At 44.1% G+C, this 26,415-nt stretch overlaps 1 protein-coding gene across 2 annotated transcripts in view; it reads right to left on the reverse strand.

Moving 5' to 3' along the window:
- Window positions 1-3,044: 3,044 nt before the first annotated feature.
- Window positions 3,045-26,415, reverse strand: part of LOC306877232 (uncharacterized protein) — a 28,747-nt gene continuing 5,376 nt past the window's right edge. For both annotated transcript variants that reach the window (XM_079428868.1, XM_079428867.1), the window contains one exon: window positions 3,045-5,455. In XM_079428868.1, coding sequence (XP_079284994.1) covers window positions 3,641-4,894 — 1,254 coding nt within the window. In that variant the 5' untranslated portion in view covers window positions 4,895-5,455 and the 3' untranslated portion in view covers window positions 3,045-3,640. The remainder of the gene's footprint in view (window positions 5,456-26,415) is intronic.

Genomic DNA, 26,415 nt, shown 5'->3' on the forward strand with positions numbered 1-26,415 from the left:
AAATTAAGTGATGACTAATCTGACCGCCTCCGATTGGCCACTGCACTCCTAAACTCAACAGAATCGTGTGTGATTGGTTATGATGAGCAACGCTGTACATACGTGTAAAAAAAAAATACGATGTAACATGAGCAGGTCTAAATTTAATACAGCAATCTAATCTTTTTTAATTTTAATTTTCACTAATTTCATGTTTCAAGTATTATAGTTTTATTGAAAAGCCAGCCTTAATGCTTTATGGGAGGTCCGGGGCCCCCCCAGCCCCCCCTCAATTCGACCACTGAGTTTAGGGTTAGTCGAATAAGTTGACATATACTTCCAAAGATTCTTATAGTCAGTATGTTGTTGTGGGCCCATCAAAGTAAAGTGTTAGAAGATATTAAGCAGAGAGTCTACTAATACTCTAATGACTGCTAGTTGACATGTAGTTGCAAAGTTACGTACCTTTAGTTGAATGTCTAATGTGGATTATCAAAATAAAGTCAAAACAATTAAATGCCTTTGTTGTAACAAGTATCCTTTTCTGGCTGCCATCATCTAACATACAGTGTACTTCTTTCTGTGTAAAAAGCTTTATTTGGCTTGCTAGTAGGGGTGGGCGATATGGGAAAAATATCATATCACGATTTTTTTTAGAAATATCACGATTCACGATTTTATCACGATTCTTTGTCATGTTGGTTTTACTATTTTGGTTTTACAAGTTGTCTGAGCATTACAGACAAACTAGAAAGACAAAGCCTTTCAAGGTAACAAAAAAAAAAAAAGACATGGCAGATATTTAGGCCAAAGTGGGCAAAGATAAAAAAATCTTTGTCATTATTTTATCTTTCTTATTAAAAAATAAGAACAAAGATACACATTACAAATACACATAAAACAAACAGTGCTTTATTTTCAGGTACAATAGGTGTATTTAGCAGAGCATTCAATGAAATTGAATGAACAAATATAAAAATAAAACACTAGATAGACTGATTCCTAAAGCAACTGTATTAAAGTTTTTCAGTCAAGAATAGTGAGTGATTTTTCTCTTTGCGTTTTGTTAACGTTAAATGAATAGTTCCCCCAAAACTAAATAGTCATCTGTCTGTCAATTCTGTCATAATGTTTTATTTTTATACCATCATTTACTCAAAAGTTGTTTTAAACCTGAATGGGTTTCTTTCTTCTACTGAACATAAATGCTATTTTGAAGAAGGTGGAAAACCAAACAGTTGCTGGTCAACCTCCATAGGATTTTTCTTTCCTACTATCAAAGTCAATGTGGACCAGCAACTGTTTGGTTACCCTCATTCTTCAAAATATCTTATTTTGGGTTCAGCACAAGAAATTAATAGAGGTTTGGGACATGTGAGTAAATAATGACAGAAATTAAATTTTAGGGTGAACTATCCCTTTAATGACAGTCGACAGCACGTTTAGTGTCCTGTCCCTTTAAGACCTGCACGCATCTAATATACAGGCAGGCATCCGTTTCTCTCTTAACTATTTACTTTCATTTTAGAGATAACCAACTCAGTCTGTATGTAAACCTTGTGTGTTTTGACAGTATTAGCGCAAAAGATAAGTTAGTTGAGTAATCAGGCGCTGTTAGACAGGCTTATAAATGCGCGTGCTTCAGGTGTATGCGCTATTAAACATTTAACCAGCAAGGCTTGTGTGCAAATAATGTACTTTTGCGATCGCGAATAAGTGCAGTGTCCTGTCAGAGTAACTCTACTGTGTTGTACAGTATATAGAGACGGAGGCGCCAGAACTGTATTTGACATAATGTGTGCTATCACGATACTACGATATTTCTTCAAAAGCAGATTGTGGAGACATTTTTATCGTCCACGATCAAAAATCGTCATATTACACACCCCTACTTGCTAGTGTTACATAAATGTTTACTTCAAAATAACTTGAGCCAAAATTATTGTTATGAGTGTGTGATTCTCACTTGGTTTCAAAATGGTTCTAGATTTTTTTCTCATCTGAACAATATACAAATAGCAATTAATCCAGCATGGATGAAATTAAACATCCATTGACTTATGAAACAGTCCATTGTGCTGTCAAAATGTGAAATGTCATAAAGTGTTACACATATTTAAACAGAATAATTATTTATTACTAGCTTTGACCAAGTAAATGGCAAGATTCACTCAACAAACTACCAGTCCAATTGTTTAAAAACAAACAAAACAAAAAAAACACATCAGTCATAATGTGATTTTCTCTTTTGTCCACTGTATTACAGTCCAAATTATTTTTTTTATTTTTTTTTTTAGAAATGCAAAGAAGAATTAGTAAAACAAATCTTTAGCATCTAAATGAGCATAAAAGCATTTGCCTTTGAAAATAATGGAGCAGAATGCAAACATTTCATGCAAAAATTCAGTGGAAACTAAATGCACTGATGCTAAACTCTCAGCCAAGGGCTAAATCAGCTCTACAGCATTTACATTTATTTAGAATAATAAAAGCATGAGGAATAAATCTAAGGGAGACAAATAGTGCTACCCTGCCAAGTTGTACAGGAGTGCAATAGAGCAAAAGTGCATAAAAAAAACCTATGGAGTTTTTGCCTCTGTAGTGGACATTCTATTTTAGTGAATTTCTCTGAGACCTAACATGTCACAGTTGTAAGTCTGGATGTCCTGTACAGAGCACATTCAGGGCTTTACAGAGATACTAAATGATTGGACTTTTCACCATGACCACACCCTCTCCTAGGTCTTTAAAGATGGCTAAATTTAATTTAGTGAAACATTTTACATCCTTATGGAAATATGATTATATTTTGCAATTGTCATTTAAATCTGAATAGTTTTCTAATTGTTTATCATAAAGCAACATCTCAGGAAAATGTTATGGGTTTTCAAATTCAAATATGACTTCCTGTTATGAAACAGGACATCATTTCATACATGTCCACTGTGGAGGACACCAGGACTAAAAGGATGTTTATTATGCATTTTGGGAGACATAACAATTGAATAGGAAAATAAATTATTATATATCTGTTACGGGGCTGACAAGACGTGAGACGTGCGGATCCATGTGCAAAGCTTTATTATAAAACATGGTCATACAGGCAGGGTCGGAAGACAGCAAACAGGTATGGCAGAGGCAAGACAGAGCAATCCGTGGAGCAAGCGTGGGTCGATGATCGGCGAACAGTATCCAAAGGGGCAAGGCAGAGAGATAATCCAGAGACGAGAGCAATAATCCAAACAGGGAACGAACAGAGTCCAAATGGCAGAGGCGAAGGGAAAATCCAGGAAACACGACAGGTATCAAAACACAGGTAAACAGGCTAGGCAAGACTAGGACTAGGGCTCCGTAGAGTAGCTATCGCTATGCGAGTGATAAACTCTAAACAATACTCGGCCGAGAGCAAGAGCAAGTCCCAGGCTTAAATAGTGAGTGATTGGGTGATGGTGATTGCGAGATGGATATCAGGTGTGGGCGTGATAATTGTGAACAGCTGTGCGTGTCGTCAGTGCAATGGATTATGGGAAATGGAGTCCAATGTGCTGTGTAGTGTGAAAAGTCCATGTGGTGAACGGGTGACCTCTGGTGGTGAATGAGTGGAAGTGCATGGCCAGGATTCGTGACATAGCCCCCCCCAAGGAGCGGCTTCCAGACGCTCCTAAACAATCCAGGAGGGCGGTGGAGCGGAGGCGGAACAGGGGGAGGGAACGGAGGGCCAGGTCCTTGAGGAAGTGGGAAGACCGGGGACAGAGGCAGAACCGGCAGAGCAGGAAACCAGGGCGGAGCAGACGGCACGGGAGCCCACCAGGGCGAAGTAGACGGGACCGGAGCCCACCAGGGCGGAGCAGGCGAGACCAGAGCCCACCAGACCCGAGCATAAGACCACCACGGCGGAGCAGATGACCACCAGACCGGAGCAGAGGACCACCACGGCGGAGCAGATGACCACCAGACCCGAGCAGAAGACCACAGCGGAGCAGAGGACCACCAGACCGGAGCAGAAGACCACCACGGCGGGGAGGCAGACAGGGCAGGAACCCATGACAGAGACTGGGATCTGGGGAGAACAAGGACAGACAACACTGGGAGAGTCTTCGTTGCAGGGCAGGACGGGACCAGATTCCACCTGAGCGGAGCAGGAGACCCCCAGAGCCAGACAGCTGACCACTACGGCAGAGTAGACGGAGCCGGAGCCCACCAGTGTGGCGTAGTTTCTGTATCTCCACGGTAGAGCGGACTGGTCAGGAAGCCATGGCAGGAGAACAGAGACAGACACCACAGGGAGAACAGAGACAGACAACACAGAGAGAGTCCCCATGGTCACAGGAGCCGTGACCGGGCAGGTCGAAGGTTCATGGACGGTCTCTATGGCTGTGGCAGGACAGGACGAGGATTCACAGACGGCCTCCATAGCCGTGACAGGACAGGGCGTGAGTTCACAGACGGCCTCCTTGGCCGTGACAGGACAGGGCGTGAGTTCACAGGCGGTCTCCTTGGCCGTGACAGGACAGGGCGTGAGTTCACAGGCGGCCTCCTTGGCCGTGACAGGACAGGGCGTGAGTTCACAGGCGGCCTCCTTGGCCGTGACAGGACAGGGCGTAAGTTCACAGGCGGCCTCTTTGGGGCGCTCCGGAGGAGCGGGCACTTGAGGACGCTCCGGAAGAGCGGACACTTGAGGGCGCTCTTGCAGCGCGGACACTCTAGGGCGCTCTTGCAGCGCGGACACTCGAGGGCGCTCTTGCAGCACGGACACTCGAGGGCGCTCTTGCAGCGCGGACACTTGAGGGCGCTCTTGCAGCGCGGACACTTGAGGGCGCTCTTGCAGCGCGGACACTTGAAGCTCGGGAACGGCACTCCTGGCCGTGACTTGAGAACTGGATTCTCGGGATTCGGGATCGGCACTCCTGGCCATAGTTTGAGAACTGGATTCTCAGGATTCGGGATCTGCACTCCTGGCCGTAGTTTGAGAACTGGATTCTCGGGACTCGGGATCGGCACTCCTGGCCGTGACATGGTAAACAGGGAGTTCGGGAATGGCCTCCGTGGCCGTAACAGGGCAGACAGTGAGTTCAGGGACGGCCTCTGTGGTCGTGACAGGGTAGACAGTGAGTTCAGGAACGGCCTCCGTGGCCGTGACAGGGCAGACAGTGAGTTCAGGGACGGCCTCTGTGGCATAAATTATTTTATTCAATTTTCTATTCTGAACAAATAACTTTTTGCTAATTGATCCTGAAATCAATGTTAAGTATTTTTTCTTTCACTGTTAAAACGTTTCACATTTTACATGTGGTAATTAAAAATGCATTTGATTTAAAACTGAAATCACTTTTATGTATTCATTCTAGTAATATGTGGAGATCCAGATGTGCGCAGGCTGCTTATGGGGGAAGTTTCTGTCGTGTGGAGGAAAACTGGGTACACAGTCTGTCACTGGTAGATTCAGTAAAACTAGGAGAAGACGAGAGACCACTACCTGCAAAACACATACAAGCAGAAAGATGCATTCATAAATTATGTTTTCAATTTTATATTTCCTGGATTAATTTACAACAAAACACTGCATTTTTATTTATTACTTTATTTTTATTTTTTAATAAGATGCTGCACAAAAGCACTGTATAACTGTATAAATTATTGAAAAAAAAACACCTTGGTTGTGTGAAATTCCTTAAAACCATTATTATTATTATTATTATTATTATCATCATGACAGTTTGTCGCAAAGGTGTTTCAGTTTTACTTCCAAACTTTCTGTATTTGACAGTAGTTTTTCTCGAATGAAACAGTGAAAAGCTTGTAATGTCCTCATATACAGAGAAGCATATGCTGAAACTACAGTGAGCATTGCATGTGTTTGAATTCCTTTTCAAAAATTGTCTCTCGCATTGTGTGAAATGCTATGCGGTAGACTGCCTATATAAGTCAGCACTGAATGTTATTTCATCAGAATTTTCACCTTCTGTGGAAAAGCTCTAGCCGTAACATGTTCCAACGACTCAGAATGCGTAAAAACTTTTATCTGGCTTGCTAGCATGTGATATTGTTACTGTACATCAATGTTTATTTTAAAATAACTTAATTCAGTTGTGTTGATCCAAAGTTTGAGAAGTGTGTGCTTCTCAGTTTGTTTTTTACAAAATGGCTGCCAGCTTAGAGACTGTTCATAAAATGTCTGCCAGCTTTGAGACTGTTCACAAAATGGCTGCCAGCCCAGAGTCAAGTGAAATCACCACTGATCTTCTTGAGGGAGGTCATGTCACAGCTGATCTTCCTGAGTCACGTCAGACCACAGCCGATCGTCCACAGCCTCATCATTGTCACAGCTGATTGTCCAGAGTCTCGTCACATCACAGCAGATTGTCCAGAGTCTCATCCCGTCATAGCCGCCATTCCAGAGTCTAGTCCCGTCATGGCCTCCATTCCTGAGTCGTGTCCTGTCATGGCCGCCATTCCAGAGCCTGTTCACGTCAAGCCTGCCAAGCCAAAGGCTACTCACGTCAAGTCTGCCAAGCCAAAGCCTGCTCACGTCAAGTCTGCCATGCCAAAGCCTGCTCACGTCAAGCCTGCCAATCCAGAGCCTGCTCACGTCAAGTCTGCCATGCCAAAGCCTGCTCACGTCAAGCCTGCCAATCCAGAGCCTGCTCACGTCAAGTCTGCCAAGCCAGAGCCTGCTCATGTCACGCCTGCCAAGCCAGAGCCTGCTAATTGTCAAGCCTGCCAAGCCAGAGCCTGCTCACGTCTAGTCTGCCAAGCCAGAGCCTGTTCACGTCAGGGCCGCCACGTGAGAGCCTCCGGCCTTTATGGATGTCAGGCCACATTCTTCAGCCATCACGGATGCCACTCTAGTGTTCCAGAGCATCGTGAATGTTGCATTTGAAGACACAAAGTCAGTCCCAAGTGGTTTGAGGCTGGCATCCAGCGTGGAGGACCTTCAGTTGGTGTTGGTGCGAGCTGCTGGTATTCCAAGGGTCTCTATACTCACAAGCCCTGCAGTTTATACGCTCACTAGCAACACAATTTCAACACTCTCAAGCCTGCTGATCGCTACTCACCCCAGTTTCCCATGCACAGCACCATGATTCTTGGAAATAGACGATATACTCTCTGTCCTGCCAATTATGGCTACGGGCACTCTCTGTGTTTGGGCCGCACACACCACCATAGTTTCCCCAGAGGTGACAGCCGTCGCTGCAGAACCTGCCGAGATGGTGGTGCCCACTCTATTCTCCGAATCTGATCCCAAGTCTAGCCCAGAGGAGGCTCCTGATCCAAAGTTTAGCCCACAGAATAATTCTGTTCCCAAGTCTAGCCCAAAGAAGTCTACTGATCCTGAGTATAGCCCAGAGAGGGTATCTGTTCTAGACCAGAGTCTAGAGTCCAGTGCAGGCTCCAGCCCCTGAGCTTAGTCTAGAACCTGCTCTCACCCCAGAGCTCAGCCAGGATCCAGCTCTAGTCCATGAATTCGCTTCAGAGTTTGCTCCTAGTCCAGAGTCCACTCCAGAATCCGTTCCAGAGTCTGCTCCTGAATGCCATTCGGTGTCTGCTCCTCCAGAGTGCCCTTCGGTGTCTGCTCCAGTTCAGAGAACCTTTCCTGTCCCTGACTCTGTTCCAGTTTCCCCTAAGGTGGCAACCTCTGTTGCAGAATCTTCCATGGTGGAAATATCCAAGCCAACTCCTTCTGAGACCGTAGCAGCACTCTCCCCCAATGCCTCTGTTTCTAACACGGACACAAGTTTTGAACCCTCCCCGTTTCCTGATGCCTCTGTTATGGCCACAAGTGTTGTCTCTGAACTCCCTGTGTTTGTTGTAGCTCCTTTGCTACTGCTGCAGAACCGCCAGAGGTGGCGGAATCCTCTGCAGAACCTCCAGAGATGGCAGCATCCGCTGCAAAATTTCCAGAGGTGGTGGGGGTGTTTGCTTCAGCTCCTCTTAAGACAGGGGTGCACACTAATGAACCCTTTGTCTGTCCTGATGAGGTCATAGAGACCGTCAGTAAATCCCCTGTCAAACCAGTCTCAGCCCTAGAAGCCAGTCATGAATTCTCAGCTCTGCCTGTTACGGTCGCTAAGACTGCCTCTGAATTCACTCAGTGCCTTGCCATGGCCAATAAGGCCAATCCCGAACTTCCCGCCTGTCCTGTCATGATTAAGGAGACTGTCTATGAACTCTCTGCCTGTCCTGTCATGGCTATGGAGGCCGTCTGTGAACTCTCTGCCTGTCCTGTCACGGCTACAGAGGCAATCTGTGAACTCTCAGTCTGTCCTGTTACAGCTAAGGAGGCCGTTTCTGAACCCTCAGTCTGTCCTGTTCTGACCAAGGAAGTCCATTCTGAAGTCTGTGACTGTCCCATCCTGGCAAAGAAGGCCGATCACAAACTCTCTGTTTGCCCTTCAACGATCAGGGAAGGTTGTTTCTTAACTCTCTGACTGTACAGCCAAGGTCAAAAGAGCTGCCCCTGAACTCTCTGCTCACTCTGTTATGGCCAAAGATGCCGTCTCTGAACTGTCTGCCGGTACTGTTACGGCAGCTGAGGCCATTGTTAACCTCACTGTGCTCTTTGTTCCAGTTCTGCCTGATCTGCCTGGTCTGTTGGCTCCACTCTGGGGATCTTTAGTCCCATCTACTCTGCTAAGGTGGTCTTCTGCTCCACCCTGGTGCTCTTTAGCTCCACCTGCTCCTTTCTGGTGGTCTTCAACTCCTTCATGATGGTCTTCTGCTCTGCTCTGCTCTGCTCTGCTCTGGTGGTCATCGGCTCCGCCTTGGCCCTCTGCTCCGCCGGCTCCACCCTGGCTCTCTGCTCTGCTGGCTCTGGCTTGGCCCTCTGCTCCACCTTGGCGTTCGGCACTGCCAGCTCCGCCCTCGCACTCTGCTCCGCCAGTTCTGCCCTGTTGCTTCACTTCCACATGGACCTGGCCCTTCATCTCTCCCCCTGTTCCGCATCTGCTCCACCTCCCCCCCTGGACTCATGTCTGATCCTGTTAAGGAGCATCTGGAGGGGGGGGCTCTGTCACGATCACCAACTGGAGTGCCCATTAGGTCCACCAGTGGACACTCCATCCCTGACTTTTACCATTCACCCAGGACTCCATTTTCCATAATCCTGTGCCCGGACTCATCTGCACTTATCAACAATTGCTAGCTGTCTCTCATTACTTCATTAATCTCACTATAAGAATGGCACACACACTTTCAAATCGCTGTTGATTATTAGTCTGTAATGTTTTCTGGTCTTCCGTGTTTCCTTGCCGTGCCTTTGTGTTTTGATCTTGGACTGTTCTTTGTTTCATGATTGTTTTCTGCCTGGCCTGACCTTGCTGCTCTGTGGATAACTCTTTTGGATTACTTTGGATTACTCTGTTTGCTGATACTGACCCGGCCTGTCTGACTACGTTTTATAAAATAAAGCTGCATTTGGATCCACACCTCTGTTGTCACGCCACTTACGTTACAATTCTCATCTGAACAATATACAAATACAGTTTGTTTTTTTATTTGCTCTGCTATAACCCTTCAGAATGGTTACCAAGTAACTAAGAATTGAAGAAATAAAACCTTCATTGCCCAATAGAAACAGTTCATGGTGTCATCAAAATGTGAAATATTAGGCGTATATTTTTTTAACAGACAACTAAACAGAATAGTTATTCATTACTAGCCTTAACCGAGTAATTGACAAAATCAGATCAACAAACTTTCAACAAAAATCACAATCACATATTTTGCAAAGCATTCTGATATACCTGAATAATAAAGCAAAATGCAAACATTCACTGGTAACTGCACAGATGCTGAACTCTCAAAAAAGGGCTCAATCAGCTAAATAAATATTTGAAAATAACTACAACATTGTAGGATATCAGAGACCGAATCAGACAAATTTAAGATTCGATCAGAACATCGAAACCTGAGGATATAACACTAATAAGTCCAACACAGGAAGGAGATTGTCAAATTTGGGGCAAGTAATCAAGACTGATGGGCAAAGAGATGGCCGGAACATGTAAATATGTGATAGAAATCACGAACTACAGACTTTAGCCAAAGCAACTTATAAATGAGAATAATAAATACAGAAGGAATTGGGTGGCAGAAGCAATTGATACAAATGATACCCTAATATACAAAAACAGTACAATAAAAAACCTATAGTAAAATACAATACTATTTACTATAGTAAAACTATAAATAAATAAGAAAGAAAGAAAGAAAGAAAAAGAAAAATAGCCCTTCTTTTTTCTATAGAAATTTATTTTGTTCAATTATTTGCTAAAGCAGGCGTTTTTCTGTCTTTTTTTTTTTTTTTCAAGAACAAGTGCTTTCTTTATGTAGTTTTAGAATCTTGGTATCACAGTAACAGTAGTTTTAGGCAAATAACATAATGATATAAAGTGACTGAATAAGTTAGGAATATTGTAAACCTGAACCTGAAATGATGCAAATGCTACAGGCATATGTTTGCATTATACATTTTTATTTGGGTATTTTTCATTCTTGGAACATATCATCCCTGTGGCTAATGACATAATTTACAGGGATAATAAACTAAACATTATAATCATAATAATAACTGAAGATCTGTCACTCTCGGACAGACTGGAATGGTAATGTACATGACAATATTAATGTGTTTGGTCTTGGCAGAATAGATCTGTTACGCTGTTGCTGCTGCTGCAGAGCAAGAACCAATACTTTCTACTGCTCTGTGTGCAGCACTGTATGACTATATATATTTTTTTAAATATATATGGTTGTATGATATTACTTAAAAGTATTATTATTATTATTTGACAGATGGTCACAAAAGTATTTCAGATTTACTTTCAAATTTTGTGAATTTGAAAGTAGTATTTCTCAGATGAAACAGTGAAATGCTTGTGATGTCCTCATATACTGAGACGCATAAGTTACAGTGAGTGTCGCATGTGTTTGAGTTTCCTTTCGAAAACGTGACTCACGTTTTGTGCTTTGGCCACTTTAGGCAATCAGAGCAGCTCTTTGTATCAGAGCAGCCATTCTATCAGGGTGCCAGTTACAAAGCAGAGACTATCCTGCTGGATAGTAGATGCTGTAGACCTGGATATTGCCTCAGTGGACTTAAGTGTCCAGCTGGAATGAGGGCCCACACCACCAGGAATGGCATCCTCATGGGCTTGGTCCAGCAGGGTTTCGATTGGTAATATCTGTGCAGCCACCGGCTAGTCTTCGCCATCTACCTTCACTAGGTTATATAACCTGGCCATGCCTGCCCTTCAGGCATGAATCTTGTCCGCCTTATTTCCCTGATCCCCTATATGAGTGGAAAAGGTATACGATATGTAGACCCTGACCTTAGCTCATTGCAGGGCTGGGCTCACAGGGCATCTTTGTATATGTTTCCCATAGCTTTCACACAACATGAGACAACGTTTTCAAAAGGGAACGCTTCAGTTACTAATGTAACCTCTGTTTGCTGAGATGACAGGAACGAGCATTGCGTAGACTGCCGTGCTATAAAGCTGCATGCATGTTGATGACTGCTATCAGTCAAAATATTCTGATGAAATGTTATTAAGCTCCAACATGTATAGGCAGTCAGCTCTGCCCATTTTGGTGGGCTGAAATGCCATTTGTTTGTGCAGCTACACGAACATAAACAAATCAGGTTTCAGTATTCAGAGTAAAAGTTTCCTCATAACGTTTAACACAACATTCCTTCCCGTTTTCTCAGGGAACCGAGTTTACGTTAGTAACTGGAGCGTTTGTATATCAGACATATATATTAAACCGTATTCATTCACACAGGGAAAGGCAGAACATACAGAGTTAGCCTATTAGCAACAAGCACTGACTGGCTGTTGTTGCATTTATTTGTGAAATTTGATTAATCCATATCGAGTAAAAATGTGCAGAGCTTATCATTGTTATTGACAAACATTTTATCGTGACTCAATATTATATTGTTTTATCGCCCAGACCTAGACCAAATATAGGTATTCTTACAAGACTGCCCTCAAAAAAACAACCCAATAGGTCATTTGTGCGAGCAATATTATTACGACCAATATATACTTTACTTACTTACTTACTTTTGTCATTTAGCAGACGCTTTTGTCCAAAGCGACTTACAAATAAGAAAAAGTAAATATAGCTGCAAGCAGCGATTAACCGGGGTTCGTGCAATTGATGCCCTTTAAGCTGGTCTTGGTCAACCTGGATGTACGGCTGACAGTTAAAAACATCCAAAATGGAGAGCAGGCTCACAGACACACAACACTCATGCACACACACTGAAATTAAATGATTAAACTGGCCTATTAATGCTCTATAAGCATATTCACACACACACAGAAACACAGATGCACACACACATAAATGAAATGGTCAGACTATCACAGTAATAATCATTAAGCCTGCTAACACACAAACACAAACACAGTTGTTTGCTATTTAAAATAAGTGATAGGTAACAAAGATTATTGCACATATTTGCTTTTTAAGAGATTAGATGTCATTTTCAGGTTCCACTGTAATCATAATCTGGCAAAATTATAAAAGATGATATGTCTGTATGAACAAAATGGTAAACTTTGACTCAATGAGGTTTAAAATGTTATAACAGTGATTTTATAGCATCTCCATAAGCAACATATGAACAGTACTGTTTAAGAGTTTAATAAGGCCATTAGTGGTCTTACGCTGCCATCTAGTGGTTATAAATGCCTATTTCTCATACAACACTGTGTTTTTGAGCTTTTTAACTGTAATAGTGTTATTTTTTGCCCAGTCTCTGTTAAATTATCAACATTTTTTGATAATTATTGACCTAGAGAGTCTAAAGAACAGCACTGCAATGATTTGATTGATTTTGAGTTAAAAACTGAAAGCTAGTTGACAAAAAGCATGTTTTTTAAAATAGTATCAATCTCAAAATTATTAAACTAGCCTATTAATACTCTATAAGCATATTTACATACACACAAAAACACACATGCACACACACATAGAAATGAAATGGTCAAACCATCACAATAACAATCATAAAGCCTGCTTACACACATACACACACACACACACACACACAAACACACTTGTATACACACACACACACACAAACACACTTGTACACACACACACACACACACAAACACACACAAACACACTTGTATATACACACACACACACACACAGAAACACTCATACACGGACATACATGCACACACATTTTGTTGCAGATGCAGATATGTGAAATAAGTGATAGGTAACAAAGCCTATTGCACTTATTCACTTTTTAAGAGTTTAGATGTCATTTTCAGGTTTCAATGTAATCATAATCTGGCAAAATTATAAAAACTGATATGTCTGTATGAACAAAATGGTAAACTGACTCAATGAGGTTTAAAATGTTATAACAGTGATTTTATAATGTTTTATCTTGAATCCTTCAGCAACCATTGAACAGTACTGTTTTACAGCTTAATAAGGCCATTAGTGGTCTTACGCTGCCATCTAGTGGTTATAAAAGCCAATTTCTCATACAACACTGTGTTTTTAAGCTTTATAACTTTTATAGTGTTATTTTTTGCCCAATTTCTCTTAAATTATAACTTTTTTTTAATAATTATTGATCTAGAGACTCCAGAGAATATCACTGCTGTGGTTTGATCGAGATTGAGCAAAAAAACAGAGACTATTTAGCAAAAGTAGGTTTTTAACACATTTGTAAATAATTAATGAACGATTTGATTGACCGCATTAGTCCAAGAGACAAACTTGTTCAGAATGAGGAGATCTATCAGTTGATATGAAGATGTAGTGTATAAGTGAATGTTATTAACATTTTATTGCAATTTTAGGTCATTTCCCTTAGAAATACTGTGTTTCAGAAGCCCCTTTTCACTGTTAAAGAACCACCTATGGTCCGATCTCCATGAAACTTTTCATGCTTGTTAACGGTCATGTGTCACATGTTTTCACCAACATTCGTAAAGTTTCAAGTTTTTGTTTACGTTTTATAGGCTGTTGGGTATGTGTGGCCACGCCTCCTTTTTCAAATGAGCCAATTATAGCCAACCAAACAACAAAATTCAACATTTTTTCGATAACTATTGATCTAGAGAGTCCAGAGATTATTACAGCAGTGGTTTGATTGAGATTGACCAAAAAACCAGAGACTAGTTCGCAAAAGTAGGTTTTAGACATATTTCTGAATAATTAATGAATGATTTGATTGACAGCTTTGGTCCAAGAGGCAAAGTTGTTCAGAATGAGGAGATCTATCAGATGATGTGCATATCTAGTATATGTGTGAAAAACTGTGCGATATAAATTCCTTTATGTGATTAAAAAATGAAAATTCGGCTCCTAGTGGCCGATTTCTTTCAAAATTCTTACAGACCTTCAGGGCCATGAGTTGAACATGCCCACCGAGTTTCGTTCCGATCGACCTCCGTTAACCTCGTCTACTAGGTGCCTAATAGGTGGTTCAAGTTTTTTGGCCAATGGCGGCCATGTTTTTTGAGATACGCGAATGTCCTCATAGATTTTTGAGCCAATTCGGACAAAGACACTGCATACCGAGTTTCAAGTCGATCGGACCAACGGTTACCCAGTTACAGTTTTTTCGATCTTATAGCGCCACCAAGTGGCAGATCAGTGATATTTTTTGTTTTTTGACCAAAGTTCCAACTGCTATATATATGTACCAAGTTTGGTGAAGATATCTCATTTCGTTCACGAGTTATAGCATTTTTCGTAAAATAGGTCCTCGACTTTTAAAAGTTTTTGGGCCCCATTACAAAAGTGAGTGGACATTTCAAAGATTTTTTTGATAATTATTAATAAGCCCTGGACAGAAAACATTTCGGCAGTAGTTTGGTTGCGATTGGGTGAAAAACCTACGACTAGTTCACCAAAGTAGGTTTTGAACCTAATTGCGAATAGTTAAATAACAGTTTGATTGACAGAAATGATCCTAGAGACAAAGTTGTTCAGAAGGATGAGATCTATCATGTGATATGAATGACTTATGTATTTGTGAATATCTAAGATGTTTTTTTTGCAGTTAATTTCATGTACAGTTGAAATATTGTGTTTTTGATGGCTTTTCTGACTGTTATAGCGCCGCCTATGGTCCGATCTTGATGAAACTTTTCTTGCTTGTTCACAGTCATGTGACACATGTTTTCACCAACTTTCGTAAAGTTTCAAGTTTTTCTTTAGGTTTTATAGGCTGTTGGGTATGTGTGGCCACGCCTCTTTTTTGAAATTAGCCAATTATGGCTAACCAAAGGACAAAATTCAACATTTTTTCGATAATTATTGATCTAGAGACTCCAGAGATTATTACTGCAGTGGTTTGATCGAAATTGAGCAAAAAACCAGAGACTAGTTCGCAAAAGTAGGTTTTAGACATATTTCTGAATAATTAATGAACTATTTAATTGACAGCTTTGGTCCAAGAGGAAAAGTTGTTCATTATGAGGAGATCTATCAGATGATATGCATTATGTGTGGATATGTAAAACACCACGTGATCACGAAGCCAAAAATCTCGTTAGCGCCAACTTGTGGCCGATTTCTTTCAAAATTCTTACAGACCTTTAGGGCCATGGGTCGAACATGCCCACCGAGTTTCGTTCCAATCGACCTCCGTTAACCTTGTCAAATTGGTGCTTAAAGTGTTTTGGGCGATGGCGGCCATGTTTTTTGAGATACGTGAATGTCCTCATATATACTTGTGCCCCTTTGGACCAAGATGCTGCGTACCAATTTTGAAGTCGATCGGACCAACGGCTGCCTAGTTATAACCATTTATATGTTTTGTCTGTCTTATAGCGCCCCTAAGTGGCAGAGCTGCGCAATTTTTTTTATTTGACCAAAGACTGACCTCATACATACGTGTACCGAGTTTGGTGAATATAGCTCATTCCGTTCCAGAGTAATACTTCCAACAACATTTGGCTAACGTTAGCATAGACGCTAATTGGAGTATCGGCCGAAAATCTAAATTTCAACTTTTTTTTGATAATTATTGATATTCAGTGTCCACAGAATATTTCTGCACTGGTTTGGTTCCGATCGGACGAAAAACCTAGGACTAGTTCGCAAAAGTAGGTCTGGGATTTAGGTCAATTTTAGGGCAAGAAGGAAGCGTCGTAGTTCAAAAATTTCGGGCTCCACTTTTGTTCGGGCTAACCCAAGGATTGCAACGATGTAAAGTTTTTGAGTCTACGACACACGGTTTCCGACTGTGGGCCAAAAATGTCTGAAATGTTAGTTTTTTGCACTGTAGCGCCCTCGTTTGGCCGTTTTGGCCGATTCTTTGTATCTGAGTAGCGAGCAAGACTACTACCTTCTGACCAAGTTTCAGCAGAATAATAATAATAATAATAAAAATCCTAACAATTACAATAGGGTTTCTGCACTACGTGCACGAACCCCTAATTACAATAGGGTTTCTGCACTACGTGCACGAACCCCTAATAATAAAAATCCTAACAAATACAATAGGGATTCTGCACTACGTGCACGAACCCCTAATAATAATAATAATAATAATAAAAATCCTAACAAATACAATAGGGATTCTGCACTACGTGCACGAACCCCTAAAAATCCTAACAAATACAATAGGGTTTCTGCACTACGTGCACGAACCCCTAATAATAATAATAAAAATCCTAACAAATACAATAGGGTTTCTGCACTACGTGCACGAACCCCTAATAATAATAATAAAAATCCTAACAAATACAATAGGGTTTCTGCACTACGTGCACGAACCCCTAAAAATCCTAACAATTACAATAGGGTTTCTGCACTACGTGCACGAACCCCTAACTAAAACTAAAAGTTACAACTCTATAAATACTATATACCCACATATTTAAGAAAATAAAGAAATTAAATAAAATTGACACATGCATATAACAACATTTCAATAATAAACATATAAATGAAAAAACTAAAATAAAAAGCGATATTTCTATCCCATGCCGGTGTCCCTGCCCGGTGGAGTCGCACGGTAGAGTTGATGGTCTTTACACTCTTTACTTTTTACTTTTGTCATTTAGGAGACAATATATTTTAAATTTAAATATATAAGTTTTAAAGTTAAGTGCTCTCTACATTTACATTTTACATTTATTCATTTAGCTGACGCTTTTATCCAAAGCGACTTACAATTGCTATATATGTCAGAGGTCGCACGCCTCTGGAGCAACTAGGGGGTTAAGTGTCTTGCTCAGGGACACATTGGTGTCTCACAGTGGATTCGAACCCAGGTCTCTCACACCAAAGGCATGTGTCTTATCCACTGCGCCATCACCACCCACCTCTAGCTGGCATAAAAATAATGACAGTGACTACATTTACATGGACATCAATACTCCGATTTTAATATGATTAAGACAATACTCTGATTAAGAGTCTACCATGTAAACAGAGATTTTTGATTACCTTAATCCGGCTAAAGTCATAATCGAAGTAAACACAAATCAAATTAAGACGTGAAGTATTCCTATTTTAGACGCATTATTGAAGTGCAGAACAGACATGTAAACACGTTAATCAAACTATTACCGTTGTGTGGGACTTTTCGCCGCATTTTGCAACAGGATAGACACACGGCAGTGGTCAACAAATTGACGGCAAATAAAAGAGCTTCAACACCGCCGTCGTCTGTATGCACGTACAAATAATTAACTGCACTTGAAGCTTTCATAAAATTTCAAATGAAACACCCAAAACTGTATATGGCATCATCACAAAGACGAACTATATGTTTATACGTGAAATTCTGGAGGGGACGTCTGATGGTGTCATGTGGTGACGTAATGACGCATGTCATTAATTGATCTATGTACTATAACATGTAAAATGGGAACATGAAAGGATTATTCTAAAAGCAACTCATGTAAACACCTTAATCATGATATTGTCTTATTCAGAATAAGGTAAATAATTAGATTACTGATGTCCATATAAACGTAGTCAGTGTTGTGTTGCGGCTGTGACTGTGACTGTCATGACCAATCAAAATGAGTGTTCATTTAAACGCAATGTGTAGACTTTTTACATGGTCCCTTACCCACCAGTTGTCCTATTTTAATTTTACAAAACACATTTACATTTATGCATTTGGCAGAAGTGTTGGAAAGTGATTTATTGTGCAAATACATTAAAGGTGTCATATGTGTCACGACACTGGAAGGAGGAAGCAGAGATGCAGGTGAAACAATGTAAGTATTTATTAATAGTCAGATGACACGAACACAGCACAGTCTCTCGGATGGGATGGTGGCGCAGGGACACGATGAACAGCGTGGTGGTGAAGAGTGGCGACGGTGAATCCAGTGCCGGTGAACATCCAGACGAGACGAAACCCACGAAGACTCCAGACAGACGATGACCAGGAACACTGAAGCAGACGGCACACGGGGAACGACACAGAGGACATCAACAACGATCTGACAAGGAGAGGAAAGTGCGGTGAGACTTTATAGGTGAGTAGATTGGCAGCAGCTGGTGCAGGAATTGAGATCAGCTGGCGCGCTGATGACTGGAGTGAGCGGTCACGCCCACTCACACACACCCACACACACAGAGAACAACAATACACGAGACATGAAGAAACCAGTGAATTCATGAACCGTGACAGTACCCTCCCTCCTAGGAACACCTCCTGGTGTTCCCAGACTCCCTTACCTGTCGATTGTAATCATCAATAAGGGAGTGATCCAGAATGTCTCTAGCAGGCACCCAACTTCTCTCCTCCGGACCGTAACCTTCCCAGTCCACCAAGTACTGAAATCCGCGTCCCCTCCGCCTAGAGTCCAGAATACGATTGACCGAATAAGCGGGTTCCCCTTCTACGAGTCGCGGCGGTGGGGGAACCGGGGCTGGCGGATTTATGCGTGCATAAAACACGGGTTTAATTTTGGACACATGGAAAACGGGATGAATCCTCCTGTACACTGGAGGGAGATTGAGGCGGACTGTCACCGGACTAATGATCTTGGTGACAGCGAACGGGCCAATGAATTTAGGAGCAAGTTTATTAGACACGGAGCGGAGAGGAATGTTCTTAGTAGAAAGCCACACTTTGGAACCGACGATGTATACGGGAGGTCTAGACCGGTGGCGATCGGCCTTGGCCTTGGTGCGCGCTCCCACCTGGAGTAGAGTCTCGCGGGCTCTAGTCCAAGTGCGATGACACCTCTGGACAAAGGCGTGGGCGGAGGGAACCGCGACTTCGGATTCCAGACTAGGAAAAATTGGTGGCTGGTAACCTATACTGCATTCAAACGGAGACAGGCCCGTAGATGACACTGGTAACGAATTGTGGGCGTACTCCACCATTGACAGTTGTTGGCTCCATGAGGAAGGATTCTTGGAGACCAGACATCGCAACGTTCTCTCCAAATCCTGGTTGGCTCTCTCAGTTTGACCATTGCTCTGGGGATGAAACCCTGAGGACAGACTAACAGTAGCACCCAGCAATTTACAAAACTCTTGCCAAAATTTGGACACAAATTGGGGTCCTCTGTCGGAAACCACGTCCGTCGGGAGGCCATGTAACCGAAAGACGTGGTCAACGACTGTTACCGCTGTCTCCTTGGCTGAGGGTAATTTGGGCAAGGGAATAAAGTGGGCCGCCTTCGAGAATCGGTCCACCACGGTCAAAACTACCGTGTTACCCTGAGAGGGGGGGAGGGCGGTGACAAAATCTAGAGCGATATGGGACCAGGGTCTCGAAGGGACCGGCAGCGGTTGAAGGAGCCCATCTGGGGGTCTATTGGAAGTCTTACCAGTGGCACAAACTGAGCAAGCCAAAACAAAACTGTGAACATCACGAGCCATAAGTGGCCACCAAAATTGTTGCTTGACTAAAGATGTAGTGCGACTGACTCCTGGATGACAAGCCACATTGGAACAATGACCCCACTGAATAACGTCGGACCGTAATCCCTCCGGCACAAATAACCGGTTCGGTGGGCAGCCGACCGGAGGCGTTACCCCTTGTAAGGCTGTCTTGACCTTCGATTCGACCTCCCATGTGAGTGTGGAAACAATTAGTGTCTCTGGAAAAATGCACTCGGGAGTAGACGGGCGATCGGAACGGTCAAAAATACGTGATAAGGAATCGGGTTTGATGTTCTTGGAACCCGGGCGGTACGAGAGAGTGAAATCAAAACGTCCGAAAAAAAGTGCCCACCGAGCCTGCCTGGAGTTCAATCTTTTGGCAGTTCTAATGTATTCCAAGTTCTTATGATCGGTCCATACGATAAAAGGTACCCCCGACCCTTCTAACCAGTGACGTCATTCCTCCAATGCTAACTTGACTGCCAACAACTCTCGGTTACCAATGTCATAATTACTCTCGGCAGGGGACAAACGATGGGACAAAAACGCGCATGGATGCATTCTGTCGTCCGCCGGAGAGCGCTGGGATAGCACTGCACCTACCCCCACCTCTGACGCATCGACCTCCACCACGAACTGACGTGATGGATCAGGGGTGACTAAGATGGGGGCTGAAACGAAGCGGCCCTTCAGTTTGGCAAACGCAGCCTTAGCTGCGTCTGACCACCTGAACGTAGTCCTGGGGGAGGTCAAGGCGGTCAGAGGCGCGGCTAGTTGGCTGAAATTGCGAATAAAACGCCGGTAGAAGTTGGCGAAGCCCAGAAACCTCTGTAGGGCCTTACGGGAATCTGGACTTGGCCACTCCACCACAGCCTTAACCTTGTCAGGATCCATGCGCACTCCCTCGGACGACACAATGTACCCTAGAAAAGGAACCGACTGTGCATGAAAAGCGCATTTCTCCGCCTTGACAAAAAGCCCATTCTCTAGCAACCTCTGAAGCACTCGCCGGACGTGCTGCACATGTTCCTGGAGAGATGAAGAAAAAATCAGTATGTCATCCAGGTAAACATATATGAACTGATCTACCATATCTCGCAGCACGTCATTGACGAGTGCCTGGAAGACCGCTGGGGAGTTGGACAGCCCGAAGGGCATGACCAAGTATTCAAAGTGCCCCCTAGGGGTGTTAAAAGCAGTCTTCCACTCATCCCCCTTCCTAATGCGGACCAAATGATAAGCATTACGTAAATCCAATTTTGTGAAAATAGACGCTCCCTGCAATCTCTCGAAGGCTGAAGACATTAACGGCAAAGGATAAGTATTCTTTACCGTGATGTTGTTCAGTCTCCGGTAATCAATACAAGGTCGCAGGGATCCGTCCTTCTTCCCCACAAAAAAGAACCCCGCCCCCGCTGGAGAAGAGGAGGGGCGGATGAACCCCGCTGCTAGAGAATCAGAAATATATTTCTCCATAGCCTCTCTCTCTGGAACAGAAAGTGAATATAACTTGCCCTTAGGCGGAGACGTACCTGGCAGTAACTCTATAGCACAGTCATAGGGACGATGCGGAGGGAGAGAAGCAGCACGAGACTTACTGAACACCTCCTTCAGGTCGTGATACTCCGTGGGCACGTTTGACCAATCCACTGCCTCCTCCTGAAACGTAAAAACAGAAACAGACGGACAAGCAGACATAAGACAAGACTCATAACATTTACTGCTCCACTCCGATACTGTTCTCTGCTGCCAATCGATTCTGGGGTTGTGCTTGGTGAGCCAGGGGTGACCTAAAACAATGGGTGCGAGGGGGGAGTCCAGAATGTAGAAGGAGATGGTTTCAGAGTGGTTGCCAGATACAATGAGTGTGACGGGTCCGGTGGTGAAGGAAATGATGGGAAGGGCTTGGCCATTGAGGGCGTGAACTGCGATGGTCTGTGTGAGGGGTCGAAGGGGAACTTGAGTCCTATGTGCAAAAGCAGAGTCCATGAAATTACCCTCAGCCCCAGAATCCAGCAGTGCGTGACAGTCCTGAGTGTGGGCTGACCATCGTAGTCTTACCGGGAGGAGTGTAGATGTCGATGAGGTCTTCTCAGCGGAGATCCCACCCGACAGTAGCCTCAGACTTACTGCCGGGCTTGCCCCTTTTACTGGACAGTTGTAGGCGAAATGTCCTGCCGTGCCACAGTACAGGCACAAGCCCTGGGATCTCCGCCTCTCCTTCTCCTCCCGGGAAAGCCGAGCTCGCCCGACCTGCATGGGCTCGTGATCGTAGACGGGACTGACCGCGTCCCTGCCGCTGGCTCGTGGTGTAGACGTCTCCCCAGGAAGTCGAGCGGGTAACCTCCGCCGCTCGACTCGAGAGAGTCGGGAGTCTACACGCAACGCCAGATCGACAAGCCCATTGAGTGTGGGGGGTAGGTCCAGGGCATAGATCTCCTTCTGGACGCGATCAGCCAGCCCATGCAGGAACATATCCCACTGCGCCTCCTCGTTCCACTGACACTCTGCCGCCAAGGTCCTGAACTCGATGGAGTAGTCAGAGACGGATCTCTCCCCCTGATTGAGATCCGCCAGAATCCGCGCGGCTTCTCTCCCAGCGACCGCGCGGTCAAACACTCTCTTCATCTCGGCGGAGAGTGTCTGAAACGAGGCGCAGCATGGATCCTGGTTCTCCCACACCGCTGTTCCCCATAGTGCTGCTCTCCCAGTCAGCAGCGTGAGCACGAATGCCACCTTGGTCTGCTCGCTGGCAAAGGTCTTGGGCTGCAGGGAGAAATGCATAGCACAGCGAGTCAGAAAGGCACGACAAAAGTTCGGCTCACCGCTGTATAGTTCCGGAGTTGGTAGGCGGGGCTCTGACTGGGAGACGCTCTCCGATGGTATGAAGGGAGCTGGCGGTGTGGGTGGCGCAGCGGGATTTTGTAGATGTTGCATTTGCTGGGTGAGCTCAGACACCTGCGCCACAAGAGCACGAATCGCCTGTCACGACTCCTTCATGCTCTTTTCCTGGGCATCCATCCGAGAGACGCTGGATCTTAGAAAATCCTCCCGCGAAGAAGTAGTTCCACCTGCTGCTTCCATAGTAGGTCAGATCGTTCTGTCACGACACTGGAAGGAGGAAGCAGAGATGCAGGTGAAACAATGTAAGTATTTATTAATAGTCAGATGACACGAACACAGCACAGTCTCTCGGATGGGATGGTGGCGCAGGGACACGATGAACAGCGTGGTGGTGAAGAGTGGCGACGGTGAATCCAGTGCCGGTGAATGTCCAACGAGTGATGACGGTGAATCCAGTGCCGGTGAATGTCCAACGAGTGATGACGGTGAATCCAGTGCCGGTGAACATCCAGACGAGACGAAACCCACGAAGACTCCAGACAGACGATGACCAGGAACACTGAAGCAGACGGCACACGGGGAACGACACAGAGGACATCAACAACGATCTGACAAGGAGAGGAAAGTGCGGTGAGACTTTATAGGTGAGTAGATTGGCAGCAGCTGGTGCAGGAATTGAGATCAGCTGGCGCGCTGATGACTGGAGTGAGCGGTCACGCCCACTCACACACACCCACACACACAGAGAACAACAATACACGAGACATGAAGAAACCAGTGAATTCATGAACCGTGACAATATGACGTTGCTTAAAAGAACATTATTTTGTGTATTTGGTGTAATGCAATGTGTTTATGTGATTTAAGGTTCAAAAATCAGAATCAGAATCAGAATCATAAAGAGCTTTATTGCCAAGTGTATTCACACACACAAGGAATTTGTCTTTGTGTTAGGAACTTCCAGTACAGAAGTACAAACATAGTGCAGACAACATATAATTAAGGTAATAAAAACACTAATAATGAAGAGAATAGACAATAAATTATAAATAACGACATTAATAAAAATACAAATGTACAGAAAAGAAAAAATGTCCATAGAAAGAACTGTGAATGTGCATATGTCTTATGTACGGATGAGAGTTTGATGAGTTATTTACAGATGTACAGTACTGGGGTTGGTTATGTGTTCTTCAGGTGGGATATGGCCTGGGGGAAAAAACTGTTCTTGTGTCTGGCTGTTCTGATGCTCAGTGATCTGTAGCGCCGGCCATAGGGAAACAGTTCAAAGAGAGAGTGAGCTGGGTGTGAGGGGTCCAGAGTGACTTTCTTAGCCCTTTTCCTCACTCTGGAGATATAGAGATCTTGGAGGTTGGGTAGAGGGGCACAGACAATCTTCTCAGCAGTCCTGACTGTCTGTTGTAGTCTTCTGATGTCTGTTTTGGTAGCTGAGCCAAACCAAACAGTTATAGATGAACACAGGACTGACTCAATGATGGCAGAGTAGAACTGTTTCAGCAGCTCCTGTGGCAGGTTGAACTTCCTTAGCTGGCGAAGGAAATACAGCCTCTGCTGGGCCTTTTTCACAATAGAGTCAATATGCTTGTCCCACTTCAGGTCCTGGGAGATGGTGGTGCCCAGGAACCTGAATGACTCTACTGCAGCCACAGTGCTGTCCATGATGGTGAGTGGGGGAGTGCAGGGGGGTTCCTCCTGAAGTCTACTATCATCTCCACTGTTTTGAGTGTGTTGAGCTCCAAGTTGTTGTGACTGCACCAGACAGCCAGCTGCTCAACCTCCTGTCTGCAAACAGACTCGTCTCTGTCCTTGATGAGGCCGATGACTGTAGTGTCGTCCGCAAACTTCAGGAGCTTGACAGAGGGGTCTTTAGATGTGCAGTCATTTGTGTAGAGGGAGAAGAGCAGTGGAGAGAGAACACATCCCTGAGGGGCGCCAGTGCTGATGGTGAGAGTGCTGGATGTGAGTTTGCCCAGCCTCATTAGCTGCTGCCTGTCTGTCAGGAAGCTGGTGATCCACTGACAGATGGAGGTGACAGAGAGCTGTGTGAGTTTGTCTGAGAGAAGGTCAGGCATGATGGTATTGAAGGCCGAGCTGAAGTCCACAAATAAGATCCTAGCGTAAGTCCCAGGTTTGTCAAGGTGTTGCAGGATGTAATGCAGTCCCATATTCACAGCGTCATCCACAGACCTGTTTGCTCTGTAGGCAAACTGAAGAGGATCCAGCAAGGGTCCAGTGATGTCCTTCAGGTAGGCCAGGACCAGTCGCTCAAATGACTTCATGACCACAGATGTTAGAGCCACAGGTCTGTAGTCGTTAAGGCCAGTGATTTTTGGGCTTTTTGGGGACGGGAATGATGGTGGAGCCTTTGAAGCAGCAGGGAACTTCGCACAGCTCCAGAGATCTGTTAAAGATTGGTGAAAAGCTGTTGAAGACAGGTGAAATACTGTCTGGTCCTAAAGCTTTCCTAGATTGCTGTTTTCTGAAGATCCAGTTCACATCCTCTACACAGACTTTAAGCGCAGGTAAAATGGTGGGGGAGGGAGGGAGGGGGGGGGGGGGGTTGCAGGGAGGGTAGCCGAATGTGTGGAGTGCAGATCAGAGCGGGTGCTGGGTGTCAGTCTGGCCTTTTCAAATCGACAGTAAAACACATTCAGATCGTCAGCCAGTTGTTGATACTCCACAGACTGTGGGGGTGGTGTCTTGTACTTGGTGATGTTCCTCAGACCAGTCCATACTGACGCCGGATCCTTGGCTGAAAGCTCTCTTCTCAGCTTTTCAGAGTAGTTATTTTTAGCCACTCTGATCTCCTTTGTTAGTCTGTTCCTGGCCTGGTTATACTAGATTGTATCCCCACTTCTGTAAGCATCCTCTTTGGCCTGATGAAGCTGTTTGAGTTTCCCAGTAAACCACGGTTTATCATTATTGAATGATAAGAATGTCCTGGTGGGGATGCACATATCCTCACAGAAACTGATATATGAAGTTACAGTCTCTGTGAGCTCATCCAGATCGTGGCAGCAGCTTCAAAAACAGTCCAATCAGTGAGAGAGAAACAGGCATGTAAATCCCTCTCTGTTTCATTAGTCCATCTTTTAACAGTTCTTAATACAGGTTTTGTAGATTTAAGTTTCTGCTTGTAGGACAGAATAAGATGAACCAAACAGTGATCAGAGAGTCCTAAAGTTGCTCGTGGGACAGAGTGATATGCGTCCTTTATCGCTGTGTAATAGTGATCCAGTATATTACTGTCTCTGGTGGAACATGTAACGTGCTGTCTGTATTTTGGCAGTTCATGGGAGAGATTTGCTTTGTTAAAATCGCCAAGAATGATTAAAAGAGAGTCAGGGTACCGTTGCAAACAGATTATTTTCCACATACTGTACATAATTGTTGCTCCTCTATGCACCACTTTTCTGAAACGTGTAGATTTTTACAAAGCTCATCGTTCTGAGAAGCGAGGCATGCTCTGATTGGCCAGCTATCCAGACCGTTGTGATTGGCCGAATACCTCAAGCATGAGATGGAAATGTTACGCCCCTTACCGTATTGTGATGCCGTGTCCTGGCGTGACAACACAAAAACAATAAAACCCATTATAAACGAGGCATTTGTTGCATCCAGTGGGGACATAATTACTGATTATAATGACTTATAATGTCTTTTAACGCTTCGCGTTGCATTGCGCCGCGTAAACATTACCATGTCTGCATTTGTGATCGGAGAAAC

Source organism: Barbus barbus (assembly GCF_936440315.1).
Source record: "Barbus barbus genome assembly, chromosome: 11".
Lineage (NCBI taxonomy): Eukaryota > Metazoa > Chordata > Actinopteri > Cypriniformes > Cyprinidae > Barbus > Barbus barbus.